Source organism: Hyla sarda, chromosome 1 (genome assembly GCF_029499605.1).
Source record: "Hyla sarda isolate aHylSar1 chromosome 1, aHylSar1.hap1, whole genome shotgun sequence".
NCBI classification, from domain to species: domain Eukaryota; kingdom Metazoa; phylum Chordata; class Amphibia; order Anura; family Hylidae; genus Hyla; species Hyla sarda.
Genome location: NC_079189.1, coordinates 609,136,134 through 609,151,862, shown reverse-complemented (window position 1 = coordinate 609,151,862; position 15,729 = coordinate 609,136,134). Strand labels below are relative to the sequence as shown.

At 41.1% G+C, this 15,729-nt stretch overlaps 1 protein-coding gene across 1 annotated transcript in view; it reads left to right on the top strand.

Annotated features, from left to right (window-relative positions):
• LOC130300128 (uncharacterized) overlaps positions 1-15,729 on the top strand; it is a 246,533-nt gene that overhangs the window by 220,345 nt on the left and 10,459 nt on the right. The window contains exons 12-13 of the mRNA XM_056551524.1: positions 5,139-5,196; positions 9,202-9,965. Coding sequence (XP_056407499.1) covers positions 5,139-5,196; positions 9,202-9,965 — 822 coding nt within the window. The remainder of the gene's footprint in view (positions 1-5,138; positions 5,197-9,201; positions 9,966-15,729) is intronic.

Genomic DNA, 15,729 nt, shown 5'->3' with positions numbered 1-15,729 from the left:
GCTCAGCTACATGTACATAACACATATACAGCTCTACTGTGTACACATACAGCTCAGCTACATGTACATTACACACAGCTCTACTGTGTACACATACAGTTCAGCTACATGTACATTACACATATACAGCTCTACCGTGTACACACACAGCTCAGCTACATGTACATAACACATATACAGCTCTACTGTGTACACATACAGCTCAGCTACATGCACATTACACATATACAGCTCTACTGTGTACACATACAGCTCAGCTACATTCACATTACACACATACAGCTCTACTGTGTACACATACAGCTCAGCTACATGCACATTACACATATACAGCTTTACTGTGTACACATACAGCTCAGCTACATTACACATATACAGCTCTACTGTGTACACATACAGCTCAGCTACATGCACATTACACATATACAGCTCTACTGTGTACACATACAGTTCAGCTACATGTACATTACACATACAGCTCTACTGTGTACACATACAGCTCAGCTACATGTACATTACACATATACAGCTCTACTGTGTACACATACAGCTCAGCTACATGCACATTACACATATACAGCTCTACTGTGTACACATACAGCTCAGCTACATGCACATAACACATATACAGCTCTACTGTGTACACATACAGCTCAGCTACATGCACATTACACACATACAGCTCTACTGTGTACACATACAGCTCAGCTACATGTACATTACACATATACAGCTTTACTGTGTACACATACAGCTCAGCTACATTACACATATACAGCTCTACTGTGTACACATACAGCTCAGCTACATGCACATTACACATATACAGCTCTACTGTGTACACATACAGTTCAGCTACATGCACATTACACACATACAGCTCTACTGTGTACACATACAGCTCAGCTACATGTACATTACACATATACAGCTCTACTGTGTACACATACAGCTCAGCTACATTTCACATATACAGCTCTACTGTGTACACATACAGCTCAGCTACATGCACATTACACATATACAGCACTACTGTGTACACAAACAGCTCAGCTACATGTACATTACACATATACAGCTCTACTGTGTACACATACAGCTCAGCTACATGTACATTACACATATACAGCTCTACTGTGTACACATACAGCTCAGCTACATGTACATTACACATATACAGCTCTACTGTGTACACATACAGCTCAGCTACATGTACATTACACATATACAGCTCTACTGTTTACACATACATTGTCTTAGGTCAGCCCAATGATTATAATTTCACTGAGCTTGCTTTTGCGTTTATAGAATTTGGTGAAGGCTTTCTGGGATCAGTAGTCCTTGCTCTCTCTATAAAATGGCAGCCGCAGTGCAGTATATGGGGCTTTACTGGACATCCTTGGCTTGTAGGACATCCAGTCTTCTCCCGGGAGGAAGGAAATGCCGCACATCATCCACCACTTCTTATGGTGTCATCTAAGAGACCCCCAATAACTGTGTATATAGTATCAGTGCACAAAGAGCGGACAGTGTGATATAGTGCGATAATATCTACCGTATGTCTGTATATATGTATATAGGGAGTTATACATGATCCACACATATACAGCTCTACTGTGTACACATACAGCTCAGCTACATGTACAATACATATATACAGCACTACTGTGTACACATACAGCTCAGCTACATGTACATTACACATATACAGCACTACTGTGTACACATACAGCTCAGCTACATGCACATTACACATATACAGCACTACTGTGTACACATACAGCTCAGCTACATGCACATTACACATATACAGCTCTACTGTGTACACATACAGCTCAGCTACATGCACATTACACATATACAGCTCTACTGTGTACACATACAGCTCAGCTACATGTACATTACACATATACAGCTCTACTGTGTACACATACAGCTCAGCTACATGCACATTACACATATACAGCTCTACTGTGTACACATACAGCTCAGCTACATGCACATTACACACAGCTCTACTGTGTACACATACAGCTCAGCTACATGTACATTACACATATACAGCTCTACTGTTTACACATACATTGTCTTAGGTCAGCCCAATGATTATAATTTCACTGAGCTTGCTTTTGCGTTTATAGAATTTGGTGAAGGCTTTCTGGGATCAGTAGTCCTTGCTCTCTCTATAAAATGGCAGCCGCAGTGCAGTATATGGGGCTTTACTGGACATCCTTGGCTTGTAGGACATCCAGTCTTCTCCCGGGAGGAAGGAAATGCCGCACATCATCCACCACTTCTTATGGTGTCATCTAAGAGACCCCCAATAACTGTGTATATAGTATCAGTGCACAAAGAGCGGACAGTGTGATATAGTGCGATAATATCTACCGTATGTCTGTATATATGTATATAGGGAGTTATACATGATCCACACATATACAGCTCTACTGTGTACACATACAGCTCAGCTACATGTACATTACACATATACAGCTTTACTGTGTACACATACAGCTCAGCTACATTACACATATACAGCTCTACTGTGTACACATACAGCTCAGCTACATGCACATTACACATATACAGCTCTACTGTGTACACATACAGTTCAGCTACATGCACATTACACACATACAGCTCTACTGTGTACACATACAGCTCAGCTACATGTACATTACACATATACAGCTCTACTGTGTACACATACAGCTCAGCTACATTTCACATATACAGCTCTACTGTGTACACATACAGCTCAGCTACATGTACATTACACATATACAGCTTTACTGTGTACACATACAGCTCAGCTACATGCACATTACACATATACAGCTCTACTGTGTACACATACAGCTCAGCTACATGCACATTACACATATACAGCTCTACTGTGTACACATACAGCTCAGCTACATGTACATTACACATATACAGCTCTACTGTGTACACATACAGCTCAGCTACATGTACATTACACATATACAGCCCTACTGTGTACACATACAGCTCAGCTACATGTACATTACACATATACAGCTCTACTGTGTACACATACAGCTCAGCTACATGCACATTACACATATACAGCACTACTGTGTACACAAACAGCTCAGCTACATGTACATTACACATATACAGCTCTACTGTGTACACATACAGCTCAGCTACATGTACATTACACATATACAGCTCTACTGTGTACACATACAGCTCAGCTACATGTACATTACACATATACAGCTCTACTGTGTACACATACAGCTCAGCTACATGTACATTACACATATACAGCTCTACTGTGTACACATACAGCTCAGCTACATGCACATTACACATATACAGCTCTACTGTGTACACATACAGCTCAGCTACATGCACATTACACATATACAGCTCTACTGTGTACACATACAGCTCAGCTACATGCACATTACACATATACAGCTCTACTGTGTACACATACAGCTCAGCTACATGTACATTACACACATACAGCTCTACTGTGTACACATACAGCTCAGCTACATGTACATTACACATATACAGCTCTACTGTGTACACATACAGCTCAGCTACATGTACATTACACATATACAGCTCTACTGTGTACACATACAGCTCAGCTACATGTACATTACACATATACAGCTCTACTGTGTACACATACAGCTCAGCTACATGTACATTACACATATACAGCTCTACTGTGTACACATACAGCTCAGCTACATGTACATTACACATATACAGCTCTACTGTGTACACCTACAGCTCAGCTACATGTACATTACACATATACAGCTCTACTGTGTACACATACAGCTCAGCTACATGCACATTACACATATACAGCTCTACTGTGTACACATACAGCTCAGCTACATGTACATGTACATTACACATATACAGCTCTACTGTGTACACATACAGCTCAGCTACATGTATATTACACATATACAGCTCTATTGTGTACACATACAGCTCAGCTACATGTACATTACACATATACAGCTCTACTGTGTACACATACAGCTCAGCTCCATGTACATTACACATATACAGCTCTACTGTGTACACATACAGCTCAGCTACATGTACATTACACATATACAGCACTACTGTGTACACATACAGCTCAGCTACATGCACATTACACACATACAGCTCAGCTACATGTACATTACACATATACAGCACTACTGTGTACACATACAGCTCAGCTACATGTACATTACACATATACAGCTCTACTGTGTACACATACAGCGCAGCTACATGTACATTACACATATACAGCTCTACTGTGTACACATACAGCTCAGCTACATGTACAATACATATATACAGCACTACTGTGTACACATACAGCTCAGCTACATGTACATTACACATATACAGCACTACTGTGTACACATACAGCTCAGCTACATGCACATTACACATATACAGCACTACTGTGTACACATACAGCTCAGCTACATGCACATTACACATATACAGCTCTACTGTGTACACATACAGCTCAGCTACATGCACATTACACATATACAGCTCTACTGTGTACACATACAGCTCAGCTACATGTACATTACACATATACAGCTCTACTGTGTACACATACAGCTCAGCTACATGCACATTACACATATACAGCTCTACTGTGTACACATACAGCTCAGCTACATGCACATTACACACAGCTCTACTGTGTACACATACAGCTCAGCTACATGTACATTACACATATACAGCTCTACTGTGTACACATACAGCTCAGCTACATGCACATTACACATATACAGCTCTACTGTGTACACATACAGCTCAGCTACATGTACATTACACATATACAGCTCTACTGTGTACACATACAGCTCAGCTACATGTACATTACACACATACAGCTCAGCTACATGCACATTACACACAGCTCTGCTGCAGACATATATAACACACACATACACAGCTCTGCACCACGCACATCACACACACACAGCTCTGCTGCATACACATAACTTCAGCTCATCCAGCAGCGATCACAACCAGCACAGCAGAGTCCTGCATACACTGAGCAGATGAGCCTAGAGCAGCAGCCCCTGATCATGTGACTCCTCCTCCTCCATGTGACTGATCACATGACGGTGACATCACCGCAGGTCCTGTAAGGACACGGCTCATCTCCTGCTACAGGTATGTGTATGTATATATATATATATGTTGTGTGTATGTATATATTTATATATGTTGTGTGTATGTATATATTTATATATGTTGTGTGTATGTATATATTTATATATGTTGTGTGTATGTATATATTTATATATGTTGTGTGTATGTATATATTTATATATGTTGTGTGTATGTGTATATATATATATATGTTGTGTGTATGTATATATTTATATATGTTGTGTGTATGTATATATTTATATATGTTGTGTGTATGTATATATTTATATATGTTGTGTGTATGTATATATTTATATATGTTGTGTGTATGTGTATATATATATATATATGTTGTGTGTATGTGTATATATTTATATATGTTGTGTGTATGTATATATATATATATGTTGTGTGTATGTATATATTTATATATGTTGTGTGTATGTGTATATATATATATATATGTTGTGTGTATGTATATATTTATATATGTTGTGTGTATGTATATATTTATATATGTTGTGTGTATGTGTATATATATATATATGTTGTGTGTATGTATATATTTATATATGTTGTGTGTATGTATATATTTATATATGTTGTGTGTATGTATATATTTATATATGTTGTGTGTATGTATATATTTATATATGTTGTGTGTATGTGTATATTTATATATGTTGTGTGTATGTGTATATTTATATATGTTGTGTGTATGTATATATTTATATATGTTGTGTGTATGTATATATTTATATATGTTGTGTGTATGTATATATTTATATATGTTGTGTGTATGTATATATTTATATATGTTGTGTGTATGTGTATATATATATATATGTTGTGTGTATGTATATATTTATATATGTTGTGTGTATGTATATATTTATATATGTTGTGTGTATGTGTATATATATATATATGTTGTGTGTATGTGTATATATTTATATATGTTGTGTGTATGTATATATATATATATGTTGTGTGTATGTGTATATATATATATATGTTGTGTGTATGTATATATTTATATATGTTGTGTGTATGTATATATTTATATATGTTGTGTGTATGTATATATTTATATATGTTGTGTGTATGTATATATTTATATATGTTGTGTGTATGTGTATATATTTATATATGTTGTGTGTATGTATATATTTATATATGTTGTGTGTATGTATATATTTATATATGTTGTGTGTATGTGTATATATATATCATCACCATCCCTGAGGGCAAAAATGTCTCCCGAGGATAATAAGGATAAAGATTTTCCCACATATAACACGGATATGGTAAAACTAATGATTGGTTCCCTTCATCTATCCTGTATACATAGTGTTTATTCCCTTTATGGTGCAGGGACGTGCACAGGTTGACTAGAAAGGGGGCTTGAGCCGCAGCCCTTTTGACTTTATGCCTAAAAGTGTCATGGACGTTATATTAACATTGATATAAATAATTCTGGGAAGTGCCCTATTTAACCCTGATCAGCCCTCCCCCCCCTCATATGTCTGTGCCCGTCCTGACTTTATCTATCTGATATTTACCCATTTAGCCCGGTCTCCCTGCCCTTTTGCTATCTCATCACTGCTCCTTCGTCTGTGTTTTTTCTTACTTTTGTACTCATTTGTATTATTTGCATTGTATCATTCCACTGACTTGTTATATTTCTTATGACCTTTTATAATTCTGCATACACTATCTTAGAGTGCTAGCTTCATTTTTGTATTGCAATTAGGGCGGAGGAGGAGGGGGGGTCATGTCCCCTTCCCAAGTGATGGTATCAGGCTCACAATTGAGCCTTTGTAAATGGTTTTAGATGTGTGTGTTTCCCTTTTATGTACTTGGTTTCTATGAATAAAGCTTATGTATAACTTAAACTTACCTTGGGTGTGCACTGTATGCAGCTTACTTGCTCTTGGATAGACATTGTGCTTTTTTTTGCTGTTAGTAGCACCCCGAGTTATATTGATGGAATATATTGGTTGAGCCCTTCCTCTTCTTTTTGTACAAACACTCTGGTGTTGTGTCTCAGTTGTCGCTGTGAAAGAGGAATCATGACTGTGGTTAGGAAGGTCCCCAGTAACTTGAGGTCCTGGCCCTGCCCTTAAACTAAAGGGAAAAGAGTCACTAAAGGGAATTCCAGGCTCCAAACATGGACAGGTTCAAACTTAGAGAACTACATGACACAGGAGGGGTTCTAACACTGTGAGAAACCATTAGAGTAGGAGGCGGCAAATGCTGTGTTTCCTCAATAGCAGATGGCCACCATTGATCCTCTGCACTGGGAGTTCCTGGGGTCTTTTCTGCCTTATTTTCAGGACTCTCTATTACTCTCTCCTCCAATTCTTCACTACTCCCTTCCTCTTCATCAGTGTACACTACTGGTAGCAGATGGTCTCTATGCCAAGCCTTTATTCGGCCCTTTGGGCCCTTAATATTGTACACTGGCAGTCCTTTTAGTGTACACATAACTTCTAATAGGGTGTCATTCCATCTGTCAGCCAGTTGGTGCTTCCCAGGCACTCCTAGATTCCATAGAAGAACTTTATCTCCCCCTCGAATTTCCCAATGTTTCACTTTAGCATCATATCTTCTTTAGTTCCGTTCCTCCAATTTTGCTACAGCTTAGGTGACCAACTTATAGGCCATGTGAAGATTTTGTTTCAGGTTCCTCACATATGAGGTTGAATCTGTTCCATCAGGGGACACTCTCAGCTGGACACCTATGGGTAGTCAGGCTTCTCTGCTGAACATTAGGAAATAGGATGAGAATCCTGTAGATTCATGTCCAGCTCACTCTGTTCCTGGTTGCCAGTAAAAGAACTTGGTTTTAATAACCAGCGTTTATTGTTCTCTGTTATCTGGATATTGATCTTGGCTAGGCTTTTGAATCCCCTTTTGCTCTCTGTTATTGTAATCCATTACCTCCTGGCTTGAACTCGGCTTGTTTTTGACTCTGACTTGACTGTGTGTTTGTCTAGTTTTATTTCTGTTAGTTTTGTGTGCCTCCAGCTGTTTTCCAGACACCTACATAATTGTATTTTATTGTTTTAACTTCTACTGCCCCTGCACCTATTATAGGAAGGGATTGTCTTTGTGGTTGTGGACAAAGAGTTCCCACCCGGTCTAGGAAAGTCCAGGGCATCTTCCACATCTCGAGGAGGTATTCTTCTTGATCTTTCTCTGAAAAGGGCAGGTTCAGAAAGTCTTATAGCATTAGTGGCACTTATGGAACACCCCATATCCATTTCTTTGCTGGAGAAAGAAGTGCCAGTTAGAAACTGGGAATAATTTACTGCACCATAGTCTCATAACCCTAACCTGAAGGATTGTTGCGGTGTAGCCTCTTCTTCCTCATCAGGACTGGCGTACACAAGAGACATCCTCCAGGTGGGGCTCGAAATAAGTGAAGATTTGTGGCCTCTGAAATCTGCCTGGAATATATTTACACGTAAGTTTGATTGTCAGAATCCTGCAGGATATCCCTTATGGCGCCATCTCTATTTCCAGTCAGATTACTAAATATTAGGTGATCTTTTCAACTTACAATTTTGGTGGAATTCTTTAATCTCTGTCCTGTCGGTCTTTTCTGCTGTATGTTCCTCCATTCAGCCGAACCTGTGACTCAGTTATGGAAGATAACAGAATTATAATATGGATGCAGAATACAGGTGTAATATGGGCACGAAATATACCTATGTGCAGGACGTAAGGATCGCGGTAGAAAGGGGGTGTGACTGACCTGGCCCGCAGGGGACACAAGTCCCTGATCCCTGAATGAGCGTGGCTTTTGATTGTGTATGCGTCACACTGGCTGCTCCATCCATAATGTAGCCTCCCCTGTTTATAAACATGGGGGAACATTGTATTAATTGGGCTCAGATAACCCCTCCTGTTATTTTTGGTCTGTGTGATAATTAATGTCCTTTTCTGCTGATATAAATCATTTTTGACTCTTCCTACTGTCTTTTGACTTTTACAATATTTCTTCCACATCTTATGATTCAGGGAGAAGATGAACAATAATAATGTTCCAAAGACAGATGTGAGCGATAATGAGCAGTATGCGAAGAACATTCCTACAGGGAAAGATCTGATTTATATGAATGCTACAGACATAAAAGAAGAAGAAGAGACAGATGTGAGTGGTGATGAGCAGTATAAGGAGAACATTCCTACAGAGAAAGATCTGAACTATATTAATACTTCCGACATGAGGGAAAAAGAAGAGGAGACAGATGTGAGCAGTGATGAGCAGGATACGGAGGACATCCGTACAGGGAAAGATACAATCTACATTAATTCTGCAGACATAAAGGAAGAAGAAGAGGCGACAGATGTGAGCAGTGATGAGCAGTATAAGGAGGACATTTCTACAGGGAAAGATCTGATGTATATTAATGCTGCAGACATAAAGGAAGAAGAAGAGGAAACAGATGTGAGCGGTAATGAGCAGTATAAGGAGAGCATTCCTTTAGGAAAAGATCTGATCTATATGAATGCTACAGACATAAAAGAAGAAGAGACAGATGTGAGCAAAGATGAGCAGTATAAGGAGAACATTCATACAGGGAAAGATCTGATCTATAGTTATGCTACAGACATAAAAGAAGAGACAAATGTGAGGGGTGATGAGCAGGATATGGAGGACATTCCTACAGGGAAAGATCTGATCTATATTAATGCTACAGATATAAAGGAAGAGGAAGAAGAGACAGATGTGAGCGGTGATGAGCAGTATAAGGAGGACATTCCTACAGGTAACCGTCCAGGTGAGTAGTAACCTTTAAATGCAGAGAACAGATTCCACTCAGTCAGCGGCAGCAACAATGTTTTGTGGAATTCTTTAAGCTTTGTGTCCTGTCTCTTTTCTGCTGTATGTTCCTCCATTCAGCCAAACCTGTGACTCAGTTATGGGAGATAACACATTTATAATATGGATGCAGAATACAGCTGGAATATAGACATGAAATATACCTATGTGCAGGACGTAAGGATCGCAGTGGAAAGGGGGCGTGACTGTGAGCTGATCTTCAGGGGACACATGTCCCTGATCCCCCAACAAGCGTGGCTATCGATTGTGTATGTGTTACACTGGTGGCTCCGTCCTGACTCTGCAGCCATGACTTCCGGTGTGGGCAGCATCTCTGTATGGCGCTGTCTGCATAGGGAGTTGGAGACACCACGGAGAGCAGAGCGCCGGTAGCTACTACTATATGGGGAAGGAATGGGAGCCAACTACTTTATGGGGCACCGTATATGTTCCAATACCACTCCAAACTCCAAGAAGGATAATAGGCGCTGCCAATATGGTGATCCAGGGGTGATGATAAAAACGTATTTTATAAAAACATGCTATGCATTACAAAACCGGGCCAGTTTTTTCTTCAGACATGCCTGAAGAAGAAACCGGTCTGGTTTTCGTAACGCGTAGCATGTATTAATACGTTTTTATCATCATCCCTGGATCACCATATTGGCAGCGCCTATTATCCTTCTTGGAGTTTGGAGTGGTATTGGAATCTATTATTCACGCTTGGGAGTGTGAGACGAACCGTTTTAGGTGAGTTAACCCTTGGCTCACCTATTTTTTTTATCTTTCTGCTGAAGGTGTCGCACGAGGGAGCGTTTTTGTTTTTTGTATTTTACCCCTTAACGACAATGGACGTAAATGTACGTCATGGTGACGTGGTACTTAACGCACCATGACGTACATTTACGCGCCGACATGATCGCGAGCACCAGAACGGGGCTCGCGTCATGCCCGGCAGGTCCCGGCTGCTATCAGCAGCCAGGGACCCGCTGGTAATGGCGGATGTCCGCGATCGCGCGGATGTCTGCCATTAACCCCTCCGATGCCGTGATCAACACAGATCACGGCATCTGCGGCATTGCGGTACTTTGCACAGATGATCGGATCGCCCGCAGCGCTGCCGCGGGGATCCGATCATCCAGCATGGCGGCCGGAAGTCCCCTCACCTTGCTCCGGCCGTCTCCCGGGGTCTTCTGCTCTGGTCTGAGATCGAGCAGACCAGAGCAGAAGATGACTGATAATACTGAGCAGTGCTGTGTCCTATACATAGCACTGCACAGTATTAGCAATCAACTGATTGCAATGAATAGCCCCCTATGGGGACATAAAAAATGTCAAAAAAAGTAAAAAAAATTTAAAATAAAAAAGTAAAAAAATTTGAAAAATCCCCTCCCCCAATAAAAAAGTAAAACATCCGTTTTTCCCATTTTACCCCCAAAAAAGCATAACAAAAATAATGAATACACATATTTGGTATTGCCACGTGCGTAAAAGTCTGAACTATTAAAATATATTGTTAATCATCCTGTACGGTGAACGGCGTAAATGTAAAAAAAAATTTAAAAAAGTCCAAAATTGCTGCTTTTTTGTCACATTTTATTCCAAATTTTTTTTATAAAATATTAATTTAAAGTAAAACCTAAACAAAAGTGATACTTATAAAAACTACAGATCATGGCGCAAAAAATTAGCCCTCATATCGCCCCATATACGGAAAAATTAGAAAGTTATAGGTGGTCAAAATAGGGCAATTTCAAACATACAAATTTTGTTAAAATGGTTTGGGATTTTTTTTAAGCGGTACAATTATAGAAAAGCATATAACATGGGTATCATTTTAATCGTATTGACCCACAGAATAAAGAAAACATGTAATTTTTATCGGAAAGTGTACAGCGTTAAAACAAAACCTTCCAAAATTTGCTAAATTGCGGTTTTCTTTTCAATTTTCCCTCATAAATAATATTTGTTTGCGCCGTACATTTTATGGTAAAATAAGTGATTTAATTACAAAGTACAATTGGTGACGCAAAAAACAAGCCCTCATATGGGTCTGTGGATGTAAATATGAGAGAGTTATGATTTTTAAAAGGCGAGGAGGAAAAAACGAAAATGCAAAAATAAAATTGGTCTGGTCCTTAAGGCCAAAATGGGCCTGGTCCTTAAGGGGTTAAGTACTATATGTAACAGTATTGACTCCCAATGCTATATGGGGCAGTATTGACGCCTAATTACTATATTGGTGCTCAAAGTGGGAACTATTACTGTGTGGGGCAATACAGATATGTAAAGTGGTGGGGATTGTGCTGGATAAAGGAACACAACATTTTTGTCTGCAGATTCCGCAGAGACAAGTTTTGACCAGGAAAAGTCTTCATGGCTGTCTGGGCCAGATAGAAAAGAGTCACTGGATGTATCTGAAATCACTTATATGGTCTGCAGAGCCCTAGTGTACAGCTAGTATGCCACCAAGACCAACATCTACAAGGAGTTTGTATGTTCTCCTCTTGTTTACGTGGGTTTCCGCCCACACTCCGAAGACATACTGATAGGTGAATTAGGAATTTAGATTGTGATCCCCAATGGGGACAGGGAGCAACCTGAGTGATAACAAACTGTGTACAGTGCTGCAGAATATGTGGGCGTTATATAAATAAAGACATTATTATTATAATTATACCCCTCCTGTGTCCCCACTTATTCTGTGCCCCCGCACTGACTCCATGTTTGACAATGCTATCCAGTGTACATATTGGTCAGTGTATACAATCCTTGAACAGCAGTTGGAGGGTGCATATTGTTGTGCGGGTTGTTCATTTGGAAGCCCAGATCCTGGATCCTGAGGAGCATCTGGTTAGACTGAGATGTATTGACAACATGGAGAGGAGTCTGCTGGGTACTGAGCGGGCACTCTGTGGGGTAGAGGTGGAGGAGGATAGTGGGATGGAGGTGCAGGACAGTCAGGCAGCTAGCTGGGTTATAGTTAGAAAACGGGGTAGAGGGAGAAGTGTCAGGGAGGCTAGTCCTGATCTTAACCTCAACAAATTTGCCCAGTTGGCAGATGAGGGGATGTTAGTTCAGAGTTAGCGATGCTGCAGCAAGATACTGCCTCTGACCACCAGGGGGGTGTCTGCTCCAGTAAAGAGGGAAGGAGGAGGGCAGGCCAGATAGGTACTGGGGGACAGACAAGGCGATCTGTCACAAAGACCGGGATCATGAACAGTGTGTTGTCTTCCTGGCACTCGAGTTTAACCCATACAGCTGCTGAGGCCCCCATGATCACCCGCAGCACCCGCCATTCTAAGCAAACCCTGGGTTCCTGCGGCAGTGGTTTCCCGCCCCTTCTATTTATGTCTAGGGGAGGAGGCGTGTCAGCCGACATGCCCTCTCCCATAGACATGAAAGGAGGGGGCGTGGTGTGCCATTACGAGGGGCATTTTCATGAGGTCACAGCCTTTGGCTCCGAGTTTTCAGATCAAAATGTTTAGAACGCTGGAGCACTGGAATACCCCTTCAAGGAGAGGACCTCAAAGGTAATATTCTCTGAAATATTATCTGTACCACGAGCCTCACCAGAGAGGCAGCGGGAGATTAGGGAGGTAAACAAGTGGCTCAGAAGCTGGTGTAGGAAGGAGGGGTTTGGGTTTATGGAGATCTGGGCCGACTTCTCTGATACAGTCTTAATGGTAGGGCCAGGTGGCATCTCAATGGGGAGGGGCGCTGTGCTGGTGGAGAAGATGGGCAGAAGGGTGGAGGAGCGTAGCACTTCAAGTCCCCCCCCATATCGTGCACACTCACCATTACTTCAGAATTATTTGTTTCATTCCAGCACAGCTGCATCCATGTGTTTCATTACAGTAACCAAGTGATGTAATCACCAGCCTGACCCACAGAAAATGACATTGCTTAATATGTCAGAGGTAGTGGTCAGTCCAAGATCAGATAACTTCCTGTGAACTACAGGATGACCTCATCACATAGCAGATCTCCCCTGCTAGCTCCCAGAACCCTCCCCTCCCCACTCTCTGTATACTGCTGCAGCTATCTCTATGGGATCAGGATATATAAGAGTTATACACCTTCCCCCCTTCAGCTCTATTCATATACTGCTGCTGATGTAACTATAGGGTCAGAATATATAGAAGTTACACACCTCCCCTCCCTGCTTCTGTCTGCTGCTGCTATGTCTGTGGGATCAGGGTTTATAGTTGTTATACACCTCCCTAGAGTTGTGTTCACATATCATTTTGCATTTTTTTCAGTTTTTGCCATGTTTTTTTTTCAAAATCTCAGCAAAAATGTTGGTATTTACTTGTAACTTTTAGTTTACTGTGAAGGAACAGCTTGAACTTGCCAGGCAAAAAAATGACAATTTAGAAAATAGACTGCACAGGAATGACATCAGGGTGATCGGCTTACCTGAGCAGTTGGAGGGCAAGAATCCCAGGGCCTTCTTTGAAGGGTGAGAGCTGTTCCCTGAGGTGTCTTTCTCCGCGGCGTTCACGGTTGAAAGAGCACACCGAGTACCCTCCAGACCACAAATTTGTGTGCCCCCTCCTGGCCTTGCTCTTAAACTGTAACAATCGCGATCTGATTCTCCGCTTTGCACGGAGGCTGCTGGAAATCACCTTTATTGATAATTCTCTATTTTTCCGGACTTTTCATCTGGTTTACAATGCAGCAGAGCGTTTACCTTTACCTCCATTAAAGCCCGGCCGCGTGAGAAAGGTGTCCCCTTCTCTATGGCGTATCCAGCCCACAAGAAGCAGATGACTGGTTAAACAGGAGACTGCTGCCCAGTACTGGACTATGGAGGCCGTCATGTACAGTTACCTGCTCAACGTTTGCCTTGGATTCACCTGCCCTCAGCTTCTTGAACAATTTCTCTGCTATCCCTTTATGAAGATTGTGTTTTTCCCCTTTAGATTTCCTCATTTTATAAACAAGTTTGTTGCACAGTTGTTTCTTTTGGAAGATTGGACTTTGTGCTGGTCAGGCACCGTGACTGCCCCCTCGATGGTCCACCTCCCATTCCTTAGAACATTCATACCTCAACTCTGAACCCTTTCCCTCCTGTTACCTTGCCTTAATTTCCCCTTAGTGCCCTTAGCGCTTTTACACTTTCCAAAGCCCCCCCCCCCCATATCTCCGATCTACTATTTCCTTTATTAAAATTTTTTCCTCTAGACGTGAGGAGGAGCTGGTGCGGAGTTGTTCGGACCTGGAAGCCCGTGATGTTGCAGACCCATCTGATGCTAACAAAATAGCTTGACTCTCTGAGAGCCATCAGTATATGTTACATCTCCACGAAAAAACAAACAGGAAGTGTTTTTTTTGTTTTCAAACAATTACATTTTTAGCATGGGAACCAGTCCAGTAAGCTACTGGCCCATATCGTGAGGCAGAATTCTTTTGCTTCACCGATTCTTAAACTTAGAGCCTCAGATGGGTCTCTTCTTCTAGGCAATGGAGAGCTAGCCCTCTGATTCTCCTCTTTCAATGCTAATCTCTACTCTTCCCAGGTGTAATATGACACTAATCAGCTGAATTCCTACCTTGATGCCATCACCTTCCCCACTCTTTCGGTGGAGGATTGTGACTTTCTGGATGCCCCACTTACTTTGTTGCAAGAGGCTAAGTCTCCGGGCCCTGATGGTCTTCCATTGGAGATTTACCAGCAGTAGTCAGACGTGCTCCTCCCACCTCTTCTAAGTATGTACCAT